The following is a 12,551-nucleotide window of genomic DNA, read 5'->3' on the forward strand; positions in this document are numbered from 1 at the left end:
ATCCAGTTCATCTTTAGTGTAGTCAGGGAACCAGACTACTAGAACATTTTTGTTTTTCTTTGTTTTTCCAGCATTTTCGAACACAAAACTTCAAACATGTCATTGTAACAATATTTGGTCTTCTATACTAACCCCTCAAATAGTCCATTTCTGAAAATTACAGCACAAGCCAATGATGTGCATTCCCTTTAAGAAGCTTCCTTTTAGTACAAGAATCATTCAAATCACCCATGTACTTTTCAAGTTGCGGAATTTTTGTAAAAACACAACCACCGTTTTAACGTACTGTCCACGGATCACAAAAAAAGTGAGTGTTCTTTCTGCAGAACGAAAACAATGCTCACAGTCATAATCCCTGTGTGAATTGCCTTAATTCGTTTTGCTGAAAGACTCAAACACCTTTTTGTGATCCGTGGACAGAACTTTAAAATGGCAGTTGTGTTTAAAAGTCCGTAACTTGAAAAGTACATGAGCGATTTGAATGATTCTTGTACTAAAAAGCGTAACAATTGGGCTTTAATTTCCTACATTTTGAAAGTGCTACATGCAGAACGTCATTCAGAAAATGGTCCTGCCATTTGAGTGTCTTTTTTTTACTCACTCTGTAGTGATCCTGGGACTAATATTTCCCAGTCTTATTGCTGTACATTTTAAAAAAGCTAAGCTTCTGGTTTAATAATTGCTTATAAGGTTGGGTGATCTAGTCCTCTCTATTTTTTTGTATTGAGGCTTTTGTCACAAAAATGCATTTTGTATAAGAAATCATACAAGTTGTGTCCACTAATTTGCCATAAATGAAAAATGTGTGGACTCGTTTTTGAATGCGTGCACTGGACAAATTCAGATATGAAAAAGTTATTTCGAAATTATTATACTTCTGCTTCTCAGCTTCTAAAAAAAATATTAAAAAACACTAACTTGTTTATTAAGGAAGAAAACTGCTGATTAAAACTGAAATGTCTGTTGGGTGCAATGTTATGATTATAGGATAAAGGTTATGGGATTGTTTTTTGGTGTTAAAAAGGCAAGAACAAATTCTTTTGTAACATGTAAATGTTGTATTTTGTATGATTTTTATAATAAACGAAATTACCAAGAAACCAAGGGAAGTGAATCAACTAGTTTCATTTCTGTATTTACTTAGTATGTATTGAACAGTTCTTCTGCGACTGATTGGGCTACCCTGGCAAAAAACACGATAAATAAAACAATCATAATATGTGTATTTATTTGAATATACATTTCAATTTTTTTCGCATGGCGGCGCACCCAACTTAGCCCAAGTAAGTTCGATGCCCCCCCTCCCCCTGTTACACACTATATTTTGTTTAGGCGTGGCGTTCATTTTTTTTTTGTCACCGAAAACAGGGGAATAAATTACTTTTTCCCTCAATGCACACCGTCACACCAATTTTAATATGAGTTTCACAAATGTACTGACATTAAATTTAGTCCGTCATCGAATGCGTCCAGGCCTCTCGATCGAGAAAAACTCGAGGGGAACATGATCATCTATCACACCGCACCCGGCTTAATTGTACGTGTCATAACGTCATGTGACTTTTACTTTCAACATGGCGGCGCACAGGACGTGCTCGGAGTTTTGGAGTTTCTCCTTAAGAAACGCTCAATTTTACTTTTTATTGGTCCTTGTTGCCTTCGTTTTGAATTGCAAGACAGTCTTCGGACAAGCGGTTACATTGTCACCCCTTTGCGGCTCAAACCTGTACGATATGGAGACGTTAAAATCGTAAGTAAACTGTGTATTTTACCCTGTTTTGCTTTACCCGCACTGGCGACCGGCGTACTAAGGTCGTGCCTAGCCCCATAATGTGGCCAGTTTACTGGACTGCCTCCGTAAACACATCCTCCATCATGGAATCTAACTCGGCGAAATTTGAAAGTGATTTCCACATTGCGACTTCTGACCCAGTTCATTTATGCTTTAAAAATACACTCACCATGCTCACCCTCTTATTCTTAATAACAAAATTGGAACCTGCTGCAGTTGCCTAGCCCCATAAATGTGGCCTATTTACTGGACTGCCTCCGTAAACATAGGCCACACATCCACATGTACAAAAATCATGTCGACTTTGCCAAATTTTGATTTTCACATTTAGGCTTAGTTTGTAGGATTTTTTTGCTTTAGAAGCATACTCACCCTCTTTATAGGCATGATAGGCTAGTCAGAAAGTGCTGCCTTTTTCAGATGTCTAATTTTTGTGAAATTTCATGTTGAAATTTTGATACGCAAACATGTAAAAATGAATTTGGAAATTTCACGAAAAATATACATCTGAAAAAGGCAGCACTTTCTGATTAGCCTATATAGTGGGTGAGAATGCTTCTAAAGCAAACAAAACCTACAAAGTAAGCCTAAATGTGAAAATCAAAATTTGGCAAAGTCGACACGATTTTTGTACATGTGGATGTGTGGCCTATGTTTACGGAGGCAGTCCAGTAAATAGGCCACATTTATGGGGCTAGCAGTTGCCCAGCTGCTGCGTAATTTACGATTATTTCTGGAGCCTTCTTGGCAACTTGGATTCTACCTCCATGGTCCAACTGAACAATGCCCTCACGCAATATGCGATATGCAGGGATCGTTCACGCCTCAAAGAGTTAAGGTTAACCCTAACTCCTTAGGGGCCTGTTTGCTTGGATGTAGCCTCAATCCTGCAAAATCCTCCAATTTGCCTCATGGTAAAAAAGCATATCCTGCGAATTCCTCCATTATGATTATGTCTTGAATATGGTCTGTGGAGGGGTGACCACTGCCTGAATCCTGCAAAATCCTGCAGCAGTGACTGTCAATATGTTGAGGCTTGGCCAGTGACATCCAGGAGCAGTACGGAGGATTTCAAGCATAATCCAGGCCTATTTTTATGCATGGCTGAGGTCCAGCCCAAGACCTTGACAAAGTGCATCCTATGAATCAGTAACGCACTTTTGCCATGTAACCTCAATCCTCCAAATTCCTCCACTTTGGCAAAGAGGATTTTGAAAGATGCAAGGCAGTAGGGATTGCACTAACGGTTACATTTCTCGACAGTGTCCCCTACTGGACCATCACCCAGCCAGGTATTTGCTATGAAAGTTGGGGAACCAAAGCACTCAGTTGCACCATCAACCTAGCATTCTGCAAAGCTCTTCCGCTCGACAAAACTGGAGGCCAGGAAGACATTGGTGCTTCACAAGAACTTACAGGTGCTGTCGGAGACAATCCATTGGCACTTGGACAGATCAGTCGTGTCATTGACGATGGTAAGGAAACAGCCTTTGTTTTCATTAAAATTTGTTTTCTTTATTTTTCCTTTTCAGCCATCGGCCCATAGCATTTGTACATGTTTTTTTTTGTTCCTGGCACTTTGTGCACTAAAGTTTATCCAATTGCTTTAAAGCTGGCACACACTTAGACCACCATCCACAGATGTGGCCGTCATTGACGCCATCATGATGTCATCACAAGTCACATGACGTCACATTAAAAGTGCATATTTTGAATGCCTATATCTACAGAACTACAGGTCCGATGGGTTGGGGGGGGGGGGGCTCATGCCATATTTTCAATGGGGAGCGTCAATAAAATCCTAAAATCATTCACACTATATTAACTACAAATGCACCCTTGTCACAACTATTTCTTTAGGGGGAGACTGTTCGCATGTACATCACAATCCTTCTTTTTGCTAATGCAATTTCTTTTTACGGAATTTATTTTTGGGGGGGGCTAGAGCTAAAGCCCCCCCCCCCCCCCCAGCGCCCCTGTAGAACCGCGCCTGTGGGTCACGTGAAGTCAGGTTAAAGATAAATAGATTTAATCTTTGAAAATCAATATTAAATCCATCGTGAGAGACCTGAACTTGACGTTTGCGGGAATTGATAGAGTAATCCAGGATCTTCATTTTATCTCGTGTGCTAAATCATGTGACCCTTCCTTCCTGTTCAAACTGGAAGTGCCTTATAATTTTAATTTGGGTGTGAACTTGCTTTCAACAATGTCAAGTCTCTGGCTGGGTTGTACAAAATGTACTTGACAAAATAAATTACCAGTGATGTTATAAAAATGTTAGATGCCACTTGTCACAAAACGTTGTCGAAACAGCCCTGTGTTTGTCCACAAACATAAGTCTAGTTTTGTTTGGTTCTCGACATTACCAATCATTACTCATTCCCTGAATAACTGATGAATAAAAACAAAAAATAGTGTTGGGGGTGGTACAGGGCATAAGGCAATAAACCAGTTTCTCGTGCCCGCCTTTTTTCTTTTCCTGTCGCTGCCTTTTTTTGTGTCGCCTCAATGAACTTTTGGGAGACACTAAACCAGTCCTTAATTCTGGATGTCCGAAGACCTGTACAATTTACAGGGGAAGTAAAAAAAAAAAAGCCCAAGTGTTGGGACCATTGTTTTATAGTGAAGTTCTGCATGTACATGTAGGACTTTCAAAATCTAGGATATGAAATCCCAATTCTTCACCCTAACGTACCTGAATCCATCCCCTGTTTCGGGGGATTTCGGTGGATTCAGAATTCCTCCATATTGCACAAACTGGGGGATTTTTGATGGATTCAGGATTGTCGTGTCCGATGTAAACAACCGGTTTTTTTTCGTCTTTTCTCGGGAACGGTAAGACATTAGGTTGGTTTCCTTTCAACCAGATGTTTGAAATAGGCTAAGTAAACAATCCAAAATATAACTTTTTTCGTGATTTCAGGACCTAGTGCCCCTTTAAGCTTTTATTTTAGTACAAGAATCATTCAAATCACTCACGTAATATACAAGTTTAACAGATCTTTAAACACAACCACTGTTTTAAAGTTCTGTCCAGTCCACGGATCACCAGAAGGTATCGGTACATGTGTTCTTTCAGCAAAACAAAAACAAATCACATTGGGATGTGTGTGAATTGTTTTCGTTTTGCTGAAAGAACGCACACCTTTTTTTGTGATCAGTAGACTGACAGAGTACCCCCCTCCAAAAAAAAATAATAAATTGAAAATGTCTCAAAAAGATAACATTTATAAACTTCTAGAGGATGGCGCCCAATTGATTGTTACATACCCCGATGGTGAACTAGTCAACTGCGGTCACATCGGTGTCATAGTGTATTTTTACTGCAATGAAAACACCGTATGGGAGGTACCAACAACAGGGGGACCAGGTGAAATCCAGGGGAATCCCCACGTCGTGCTTGACAGTAGTAACACTTCCTGCTTGGTAAGTTGGACTCTGGCTTAATAACACTTTAATCGTGAAGATCATGGGAATTTTGAATCATGTAATAATAATAATAATAATTACCCTGGATACGACATTTGGGAGACATCCCCATAGACTTGTGCACAAAATTTTTCAAACTCAAATGTGCCCTAACCCAATATTCCCTTGTCTTTTTTCCACAAATTTTGGTATGTTTGCTAATTAGACCACGAGCAACAAATACATGTATAACGTAATTGCGACAGCAAAATTTTGCCTCTAAAGGGGGACTGTGGCATTAGGGAGACATTAAAATGTCTCCCTAATGACCGATGTCTCCCATCGAGTGAAGAAATTACGATAATATGTCTCCTTAATGGTACCAAGAACTTTAAGGAATACGTTGACAAAGTATTTAAGTGAGATTTGTAGGCGATCACGAATGCGTGGCCAACTCGGTGCATTTTTACATGTCACTGAATGTTTACATGGAGGAGGCCCTCAAATGACGCGGTGGAAACACGGAGTGACATGTAAAGATTCACTAAGTTGTCCACATATTTCCCTACAAATCTCTCTTGAAGACTTTGTCAACACATTCCTTACAGTTCTCACATGAAAGTATATTCTCTGAGGTACAAGATAAGCAAACAGAAATGTCTGTTTTTTCTGTTTCGAAAGTAGCGTCAGGTTGCGACGTTTTTTTCCCAAAATGATAGTGAGGCCAGTTACCAGACCTGTTAAAATTGTAACCTGATAAATTTGGACCCATAGGGTTACTTACTACAGATTGTCATGGAGAGACGGAGGGTTTAAGTCATGTTTTATTATTTGCTGTATTTATTTACAAATACTGTATTCTGCATACAGTTGTAGTTTCTTATGCTATTTCATGTGTCTGTTTACCATATTCATACTGCTGTTTCATGTCTAGTTGATTAATTTTTAGTTCCTTTATTTTGATCTTACAGTACTACATTGTTTCTGTGTATGTAGTTTCTAATGCTATTTCATGTGTCTGTTTACCATGTACATCTGCTGTTTCATGTCTAGTTGATTGATTTTTTTATTCCTTTATTTTGATTTTACAGTACTCCATCGTTGCTGAGTACGCTGGTGCCTGCGAACGTCAGACCTCAAGCCTAAGTGCCGGAACCATAATAATAATCATGTAAGACTGAATTAACATCCGTGGAAGTCTCAAAATCGTACAGAAAATAATTGTTTGTCCTTACATCCACACAGAGCCCTGCGGTAAATATTTGAAGTACCATAATATACATGTACCATAAAAACTACTCGTTTTGTTTTTTGAAAGATAACCCCGGCCCACGTAAAAACAACAGTTGGTCAGCATCCCTGCAACCAACAAATCCACCCGCCCCTAATTTTAGTTTTGTTGTGATTTTTGTATTTTAAAAATTAAAGTTAAAATTGCGCTTAAGCAGAGAGGCGGTCAGGAAACCGCGAGCAGACGCGATTATTTACTTGTATCCACCGTTCTTAATAATAATAATTGTGCTTATATAGCGCTTTCCATGGTATCAACGATCTAAAAGTGCTTTACAGTTATTACCCCGTTCATCAGGCCGTGGGACCACGCGGCAGCCGATATCAGCGCTCAATCGGTCCTCGACCCTCACAGGTACCCATTTATACTCCTGGGTGGAGAGAGGCAATTGTAGTTAAGTGTCTTGCCCAAGGGCACAAACACCATGCTCCTGGCAGGGTTCAAACCCACGCACCTTCGTACATGAGTCAACGCCGTAACCACTGGTTTCCGCCTGGTCCCTTCATGATCGGTACAGTTAGAATGTTTGTGGGTGGGAACCAGTTCATGCATACCCTAGTTCCTGACTCTCCAATGTTGTTCGAAATGCACTTACGTACAAAAACAGGGACCAGTCTATACGTTATCATTATCGATATAGCGCATGGTAACAAAATTGCGCGCGATTTTGATAGACTGTCTCCGGGGTCATTTTCTATTTTTTCTTCGGGATCACATTAGTGCGCGCTTAGCCTTTAGTCAAGTCCCACACGCCTATACCCGAACCATCCGGACACGTAAGGCACCCCGGATGCTGGCACGTAAAAAGACTAGCACGAGCGGTGAAGTTGCCAGGGCCTTTACTATCTCGTGGAACTAATCACTTATTCATTTATTCATGTAATATAAATCAAGCAATATAAACCAATCATCTAACGGTGGTTTGCGGTTACCAGCAACAGCACCCGCGCCATGGCGCGTGCGACTTGACTAAAGGCTAGTGCGCGCTGGGCACGATCACATTGACCTCACTGCCTTGCCATTCAAACAAATCGGGAGTTCAACTTGTCCACGCACGCAAGGGAAGCCCTTGGAAAAGAAAGGGAACTTTTACTTTTTACCCGAACCACACGTTCCCCTATTAAGTACTGTCATCTTAATTCACGATCTTTACTGGATCTGGAGGTGTGGTTTTTGGTAAGTTGGGGCAAATTTCAGCCATTTTGCGGGTTTATCAGTGGTAATTTTATCGGAAAATGTTGATTCTCTTGAATTCCCAATAGTAAAAAAAACCCAAATAAACTCTCGACCGACCCAGAAATTTGAGATCAAAAGGATGCTACTCAAGTAATTTTATTTTAATGCGGCCTGATTTTGACCTTTTTTTCTCCAACATTTCACAGTTTCCCTCACCCACCCCCATCCCCTGACTCCCCCCCCCCCCCCGACACTCCTAGCACAACCTGACCCTCCCACCCCCTACCCCATTCCCCCGACACTGACCCTCACACCCCCGAACTTGTCACTGAAATGGTGCCGGCATTCGTATTAAAAGTTGAGTATTTTTTGTTTATATTTTTCAGATTTTTCTGTCTTCTTGCTGTCTACCTCATTGGCGGAGTGATATTTAACAAGTTTTCCGGCACCAGTGGTAAGGAGCTTATTCCCAACTATGACACATGGAACCGGTTACCCGAGGACGTTATGGTGAGTTATAGTAATCAAAATAATGTGGTGCGTATGTATAGTGCTTTATACCAAAGGTCTCAAAGCGCTTCACAATTATTACCCCTGTTCATCAGGCCATGAGACCAGTTTTTGCAGCAGTTCAAGATCGGCGCATTCTGGTCTCTACCCTCACAGGTACCCATTTATACTCCTGGATGGAGAGAGGCAATTGTAGTAAAGTGCCTTGCCTAAGAACACAAGCACCATGTTCCCCGTCAGGGTTTGAACCCACGTACCACGGCACGCGAGTTGAACACCGTAACCATTGGACCATAGCACCCCACTCAATATAGAAGTACTAGAAAGCTTCTGCATTAAAACCCGAGCGATTTTTTTCCGTCTTTCACTCGGGAGGTACATGTAACACACTGAGTATACAGTGTTTATACGTCATTGAAGGGCAAAAGCTCAGTGGTCGTGTGGTAAAGACGTCTGCACTAGAAAGCAGATCTTTACCATAGAGCTATATTAAATTACTAGAGCGCTAACTCCTCATTCTTGTGCGCGGAGACGCTTTGAAGCCGTCCCGGGCGCAGACATTTTGAATTCATGTGCGTGTTTGTAGAACATAGTGAAGTTAGATGGATTGAATTTTGATAGTGTACTCTACATGCAACATGCAAGTAGAACATACGAAAACAACTTAAGCGCATCATGACGGTTCAAAAAAAGTCACGGCGAAAAGCATCTGCAGCGAATACGCGCACGCGTTGCGCTGTTTGCGTAGAGCAAAATGACACGCTCAATTGCTGATCGTGCGTTTCGGTTTTGGGCGTATTGGCTTTGATAATGCACTGGTATGGAATACAAACGCAGATATAGACCTACAAAACATGCACAATATTTCTAGTTTTCCATAGGTTTGTGTACAAACATGGATGCGCCCATCAGGCATTACTTTGTACATCGAGTTAGCGCTCTAGTAATTTAATATAGCTCTATGGTTTTTATCCATTTTGTGTACATGGGGGATAATCGATATATCGATGTTCTTAATATTGGATTATCGATATATTGATTATTGAAAATCTGATATCGACGGACCCTACATGATGTGACTGCTACTTTTCCCAAATTTTTAGATCCTAAGGGTGACTATTTTTACTTCTTTGTTTCTATTTTTGGCAGCTTGGGTGTGGCTTCTTTTTCAATTGCATCACGTGTCAGGCTGGCACACAGACGTCATCCCACGACAGTTACGACAAGATCTAGTAAGTCCAAGACGCGGCAGGTTTTCAGATCAGACGGGACTCCGGAGGGTAAAAATCACAGTCAGACATACAGACATTTTCCGACATTTGTCATTTGAGTTGCTTAGTCAAGTTTTGTTCTTCAAGTTCACTGTAGTGAAAAGCAGTTGACTTGGGCATGTGTATTTGGTTTTATCTGAACACGTGTTGTGTCTAACTTTCATCCTCTGGGATTCACAACTTGATGTTGCCCAAGTTAGGTTGCCCAACTTGGTTGCCCAGCTTAAATATCAAAATCTACGATATGAAAGCCCAATTCATAAGCTTTCTTTTAGTACAAGAATCATTCAAATCACTCATGTACTTTTCATGTTACGGAATTTTAAACACAACCCCCGTTTTAAAGTTCTGTCCACTGATTGCAAATTTTCTTTCAGTAAAACGGAGACAACTCACACAGGGATGTGTGTGAATTGTTTTTGTTTTGCTGAAAGAACACACACTTTTTTGTGATCCATGGACAGAATAGAACAGTGATTGTGTTTAAAATTCCGTAACTTGGAAAGTACATCAGTGATTTGAATGATTCTTATACTAAAAGAAAGTTTATTGAATGGGCTTTCATATCCTAGATTTTGAAAGTGCTACAGGCAGAACTTTATTAAGAAAATGGTCCTGCCATTTGGGTTTCCTTCTTTCTTACTTCCTTTTTTTTTACTGTACAGCTTAAATTAGAATCAAGACAACGTTGTTTCAGTGCATGAAGACTACTCTTTTTGCCTTGGGTCCTGCTAAAATATTGACATTCTATATGACACATTTCAGACACTGATCTCTATATAAAGACTGGATAGCTAATAAAGAGCCGCACAATGAATGAATTTGACGCCATATTGGTGAGACCGGCTGGTGATCTACAAAGGACAAGTTGCCGTTTTTATAGACAGCATGATTTCTTTTGTAACGTCGCGGTTCACTTGACTTATATTTTGACCACCACCACTGACCAAGGTTAACTACAATTTGTCTAACGTCGTGGTTACTAAAATGCTGCAAATATCACTTTTTCGGCGTTTTGGAATAATAATCACTACGGAAATGTGTCCATTTTAGAACATCATAATATGTGTACGTGACCAAAATGCGCGTCAACTGTTGATACAACGCGCGCGTATTTACCCGTAGAACGTTTGTATTATACGCGGCCATCTTCGTGAGACCGGGGCGAATTGGTCAATATGCAAAGTCTACTGTGTGAATGTTGTATGCATATCTGCTATCCAGTCTTTATATAGAGATCAGTGATTTCAGAGTTGGATTGTTTTCTCAGGAAATGCAGCAAAGTATGGTATTTAGTATGTTGGCAGGTAGCATTGAAATTACTGCCAAATTGATTATGTCTTCCACAGATGCAACAAGGCCTGCTGGCGATACAGCTTAATAATGTGTATTTATCCACCAGTATTAGTGCTCAAGGTGCTACATCATTATTACCCTGCTCATAATAAAACATTCCCAAGGCAATCTCAGCTCCCTGGAGAGTATTAAACTCCGATGCTGCCATTTTGACACACAGCAGCTAAAATCAATCACAGTAACCAATCTTTGCCCTCACAGGTGCCCATTTACTCCTGGGTGGGGAGAAGCAATGAGTGACAAAGTGCCTTGCCCAAGGGCACACGCACCATGACCCCAGGCTGGACTCAAACCCACAACCTGCAGAATTACTCGCAGACCACACATTTGCTGCTCCAGACCATGAGGCCACAGCACTTCACATGTTGATGGCAATCCACGCATCTCGTTCAGAAGTTTGAAAAATAACCTCTTATAATGCCATAACTGAAACCCAGATCAGCTTCATTGTGTCTACTTGACCTAGTGTGGCCTAGTGGGAGTGTGGCCTACATGTAGTGGTTAGGATTCATGACTCGTGATCAGAGGGTCAGGGGGTTGAAGCCAGCTGCTGGCCATCCTTGGGCAAGCCACTTGCTTCTCTCCGAGTCCACCCAGGAAAAGGGTATCAGCATTAGCTGGGATTAACTTGCGGTGGACTAGCATCCCATCCAGGAGGAATATAAATATTCTCAGCCTGCTGGCCATATGTTGTTTCCTTGGGCAAGCCACTTTACCCCACTTGCCTCTCTCCACCCAGGAGTATAAATGGGTACAGGCATTAGCTGGGGAGTAACCTGCGATGGACTGGCATCCCATCCAGGGGGAGTAGAAATATTCTCAGTTTGCTGGCCATATGTTGTGTCCTTGGGCAAGCTACTTTATCCCCACTTGCCTTTCTCCACCCAGGAGTACAAATGGGTACAGGCATTAGCTGGGAGAAACCTGCAATGGCCTAGCATCCCATCCAGGGGGATAGAAATATCCTCGGTCGTTTCATGCCTAGGAAAACTGGAGATAAACGTCAACCTAATGAGCTATATTAGCTCGGACAGACTCAACTTACGCAGTGAAACTAGGAAATAAGACAATAGTTTCTGTGCCTTTTAATGAAATACTGCCCAAGACACAGTAAACAAGGAATCGCTGCTTTGAGTTTGAGAAAACAAAAATTGGTTTGACTTTTATTTCTATTCATAAATACCTTAAAGACAGTTTTCCCATTGGTCCAGAGCCCGTTACGTGGCCGGTCTTAAAGGGATGATAAAGACATGGCTGGCTGGTCTTAAACACTTTTCCAGTGTCACATGAAATTTTGACTCCTATGAAAATATGAAATCCAGTGCCTTTTACCGTTTCATTGGTTGAACGTTCACAATCCTCACGTAGGCATGTGCAATACTACTAGTGAGTCAGCATTTCACAGCCCTAAATTCACAACGCACTCTGAGTGCATTGCCTCACCACAGCCGCATCTGCGCGTCATCGCGCAGTACCCGCGACGCGCGCCAATCTCCATAAAAGGAGTTGTTTACGTCTTACTCGAGAGCTGGACACTTAATTATATAGCTATAGGGGTGTTTCGAAAAACAGAAAGTAGAAATGTTGAACAAAATCATTGGAAATTCTTAATTTTTGACTTGTTTTGACTTTTGGACCAAAAAGTGGAAAGAAAAATTGTTGAACAAAATTGTTGGAAATTGGACCGAAAAGTTGTGATTTTTTTATCGAAAAGGTATTTATGAATGGGAATAAATATGTGCTT

The 12,551-nt window shown here is 41.0% G+C and overlaps 1 protein-coding gene across 1 annotated transcript; it reads left to right on the forward strand.

Moving 5' to 3' along the window:
* The first annotated feature begins 1,558 nt into the window (after window positions 1–1,558).
* On the forward strand, window positions 1,559–9,751 carry LOC119737801. Its single transcript, XM_038212419.1, has 6 exons — window positions 1,559–1,750; window positions 3,056–3,267; window positions 5,037–5,221; window positions 6,295–6,374; window positions 8,057–8,180; window positions 9,330–9,751. Exons 1-6 carry the CDS (start codon window positions 1,575–1,577, stop codon window positions 9,411–9,413), a joined length of 861 nt encoding a protein of 286 aa, XP_038068347.1. The 5' UTR covers window positions 1,559–1,574; the 3' UTR covers window positions 9,414–9,751.
* The last annotated feature ends 2,800 nt before the right edge of the window (window positions 9,752–12,551 follow it).

The sequence above is a fragment of the Patiria miniata genome, unplaced genomic scaffold (assembly GCF_015706575.1).
Source record: "Patiria miniata isolate m_02_andy unplaced genomic scaffold, ASM1570657v1 HiC_scaffold_10, whole genome shotgun sequence".
Lineage (NCBI taxonomy): Eukaryota > Metazoa > Echinodermata > Asteroidea > Valvatida > Asterinidae > Patiria > Patiria miniata.

Coding starts and splice junctions, on each gene's coding strand:
- LOC119737801 (XM_038212419.1), top strand. CDS start 1,575: ATGGCGGCGCACAGGACGTGCTCGGAGTTTTGGAGTTTCTCCTTAAGA. Junction 1,751..3,055: donor GATATGGAGACGTTAAAATC/GTAAGTAAACTG, acceptor ATTTCTCGACAG/TGTCCCCTACTGGACCATCA. Junction 3,268..5,036: donor CAGTCGTGTCATTGACGATG/GTAAGGAAACAG, acceptor ATAAACTTCTAG/AGGATGGCGCCCAATTGATT.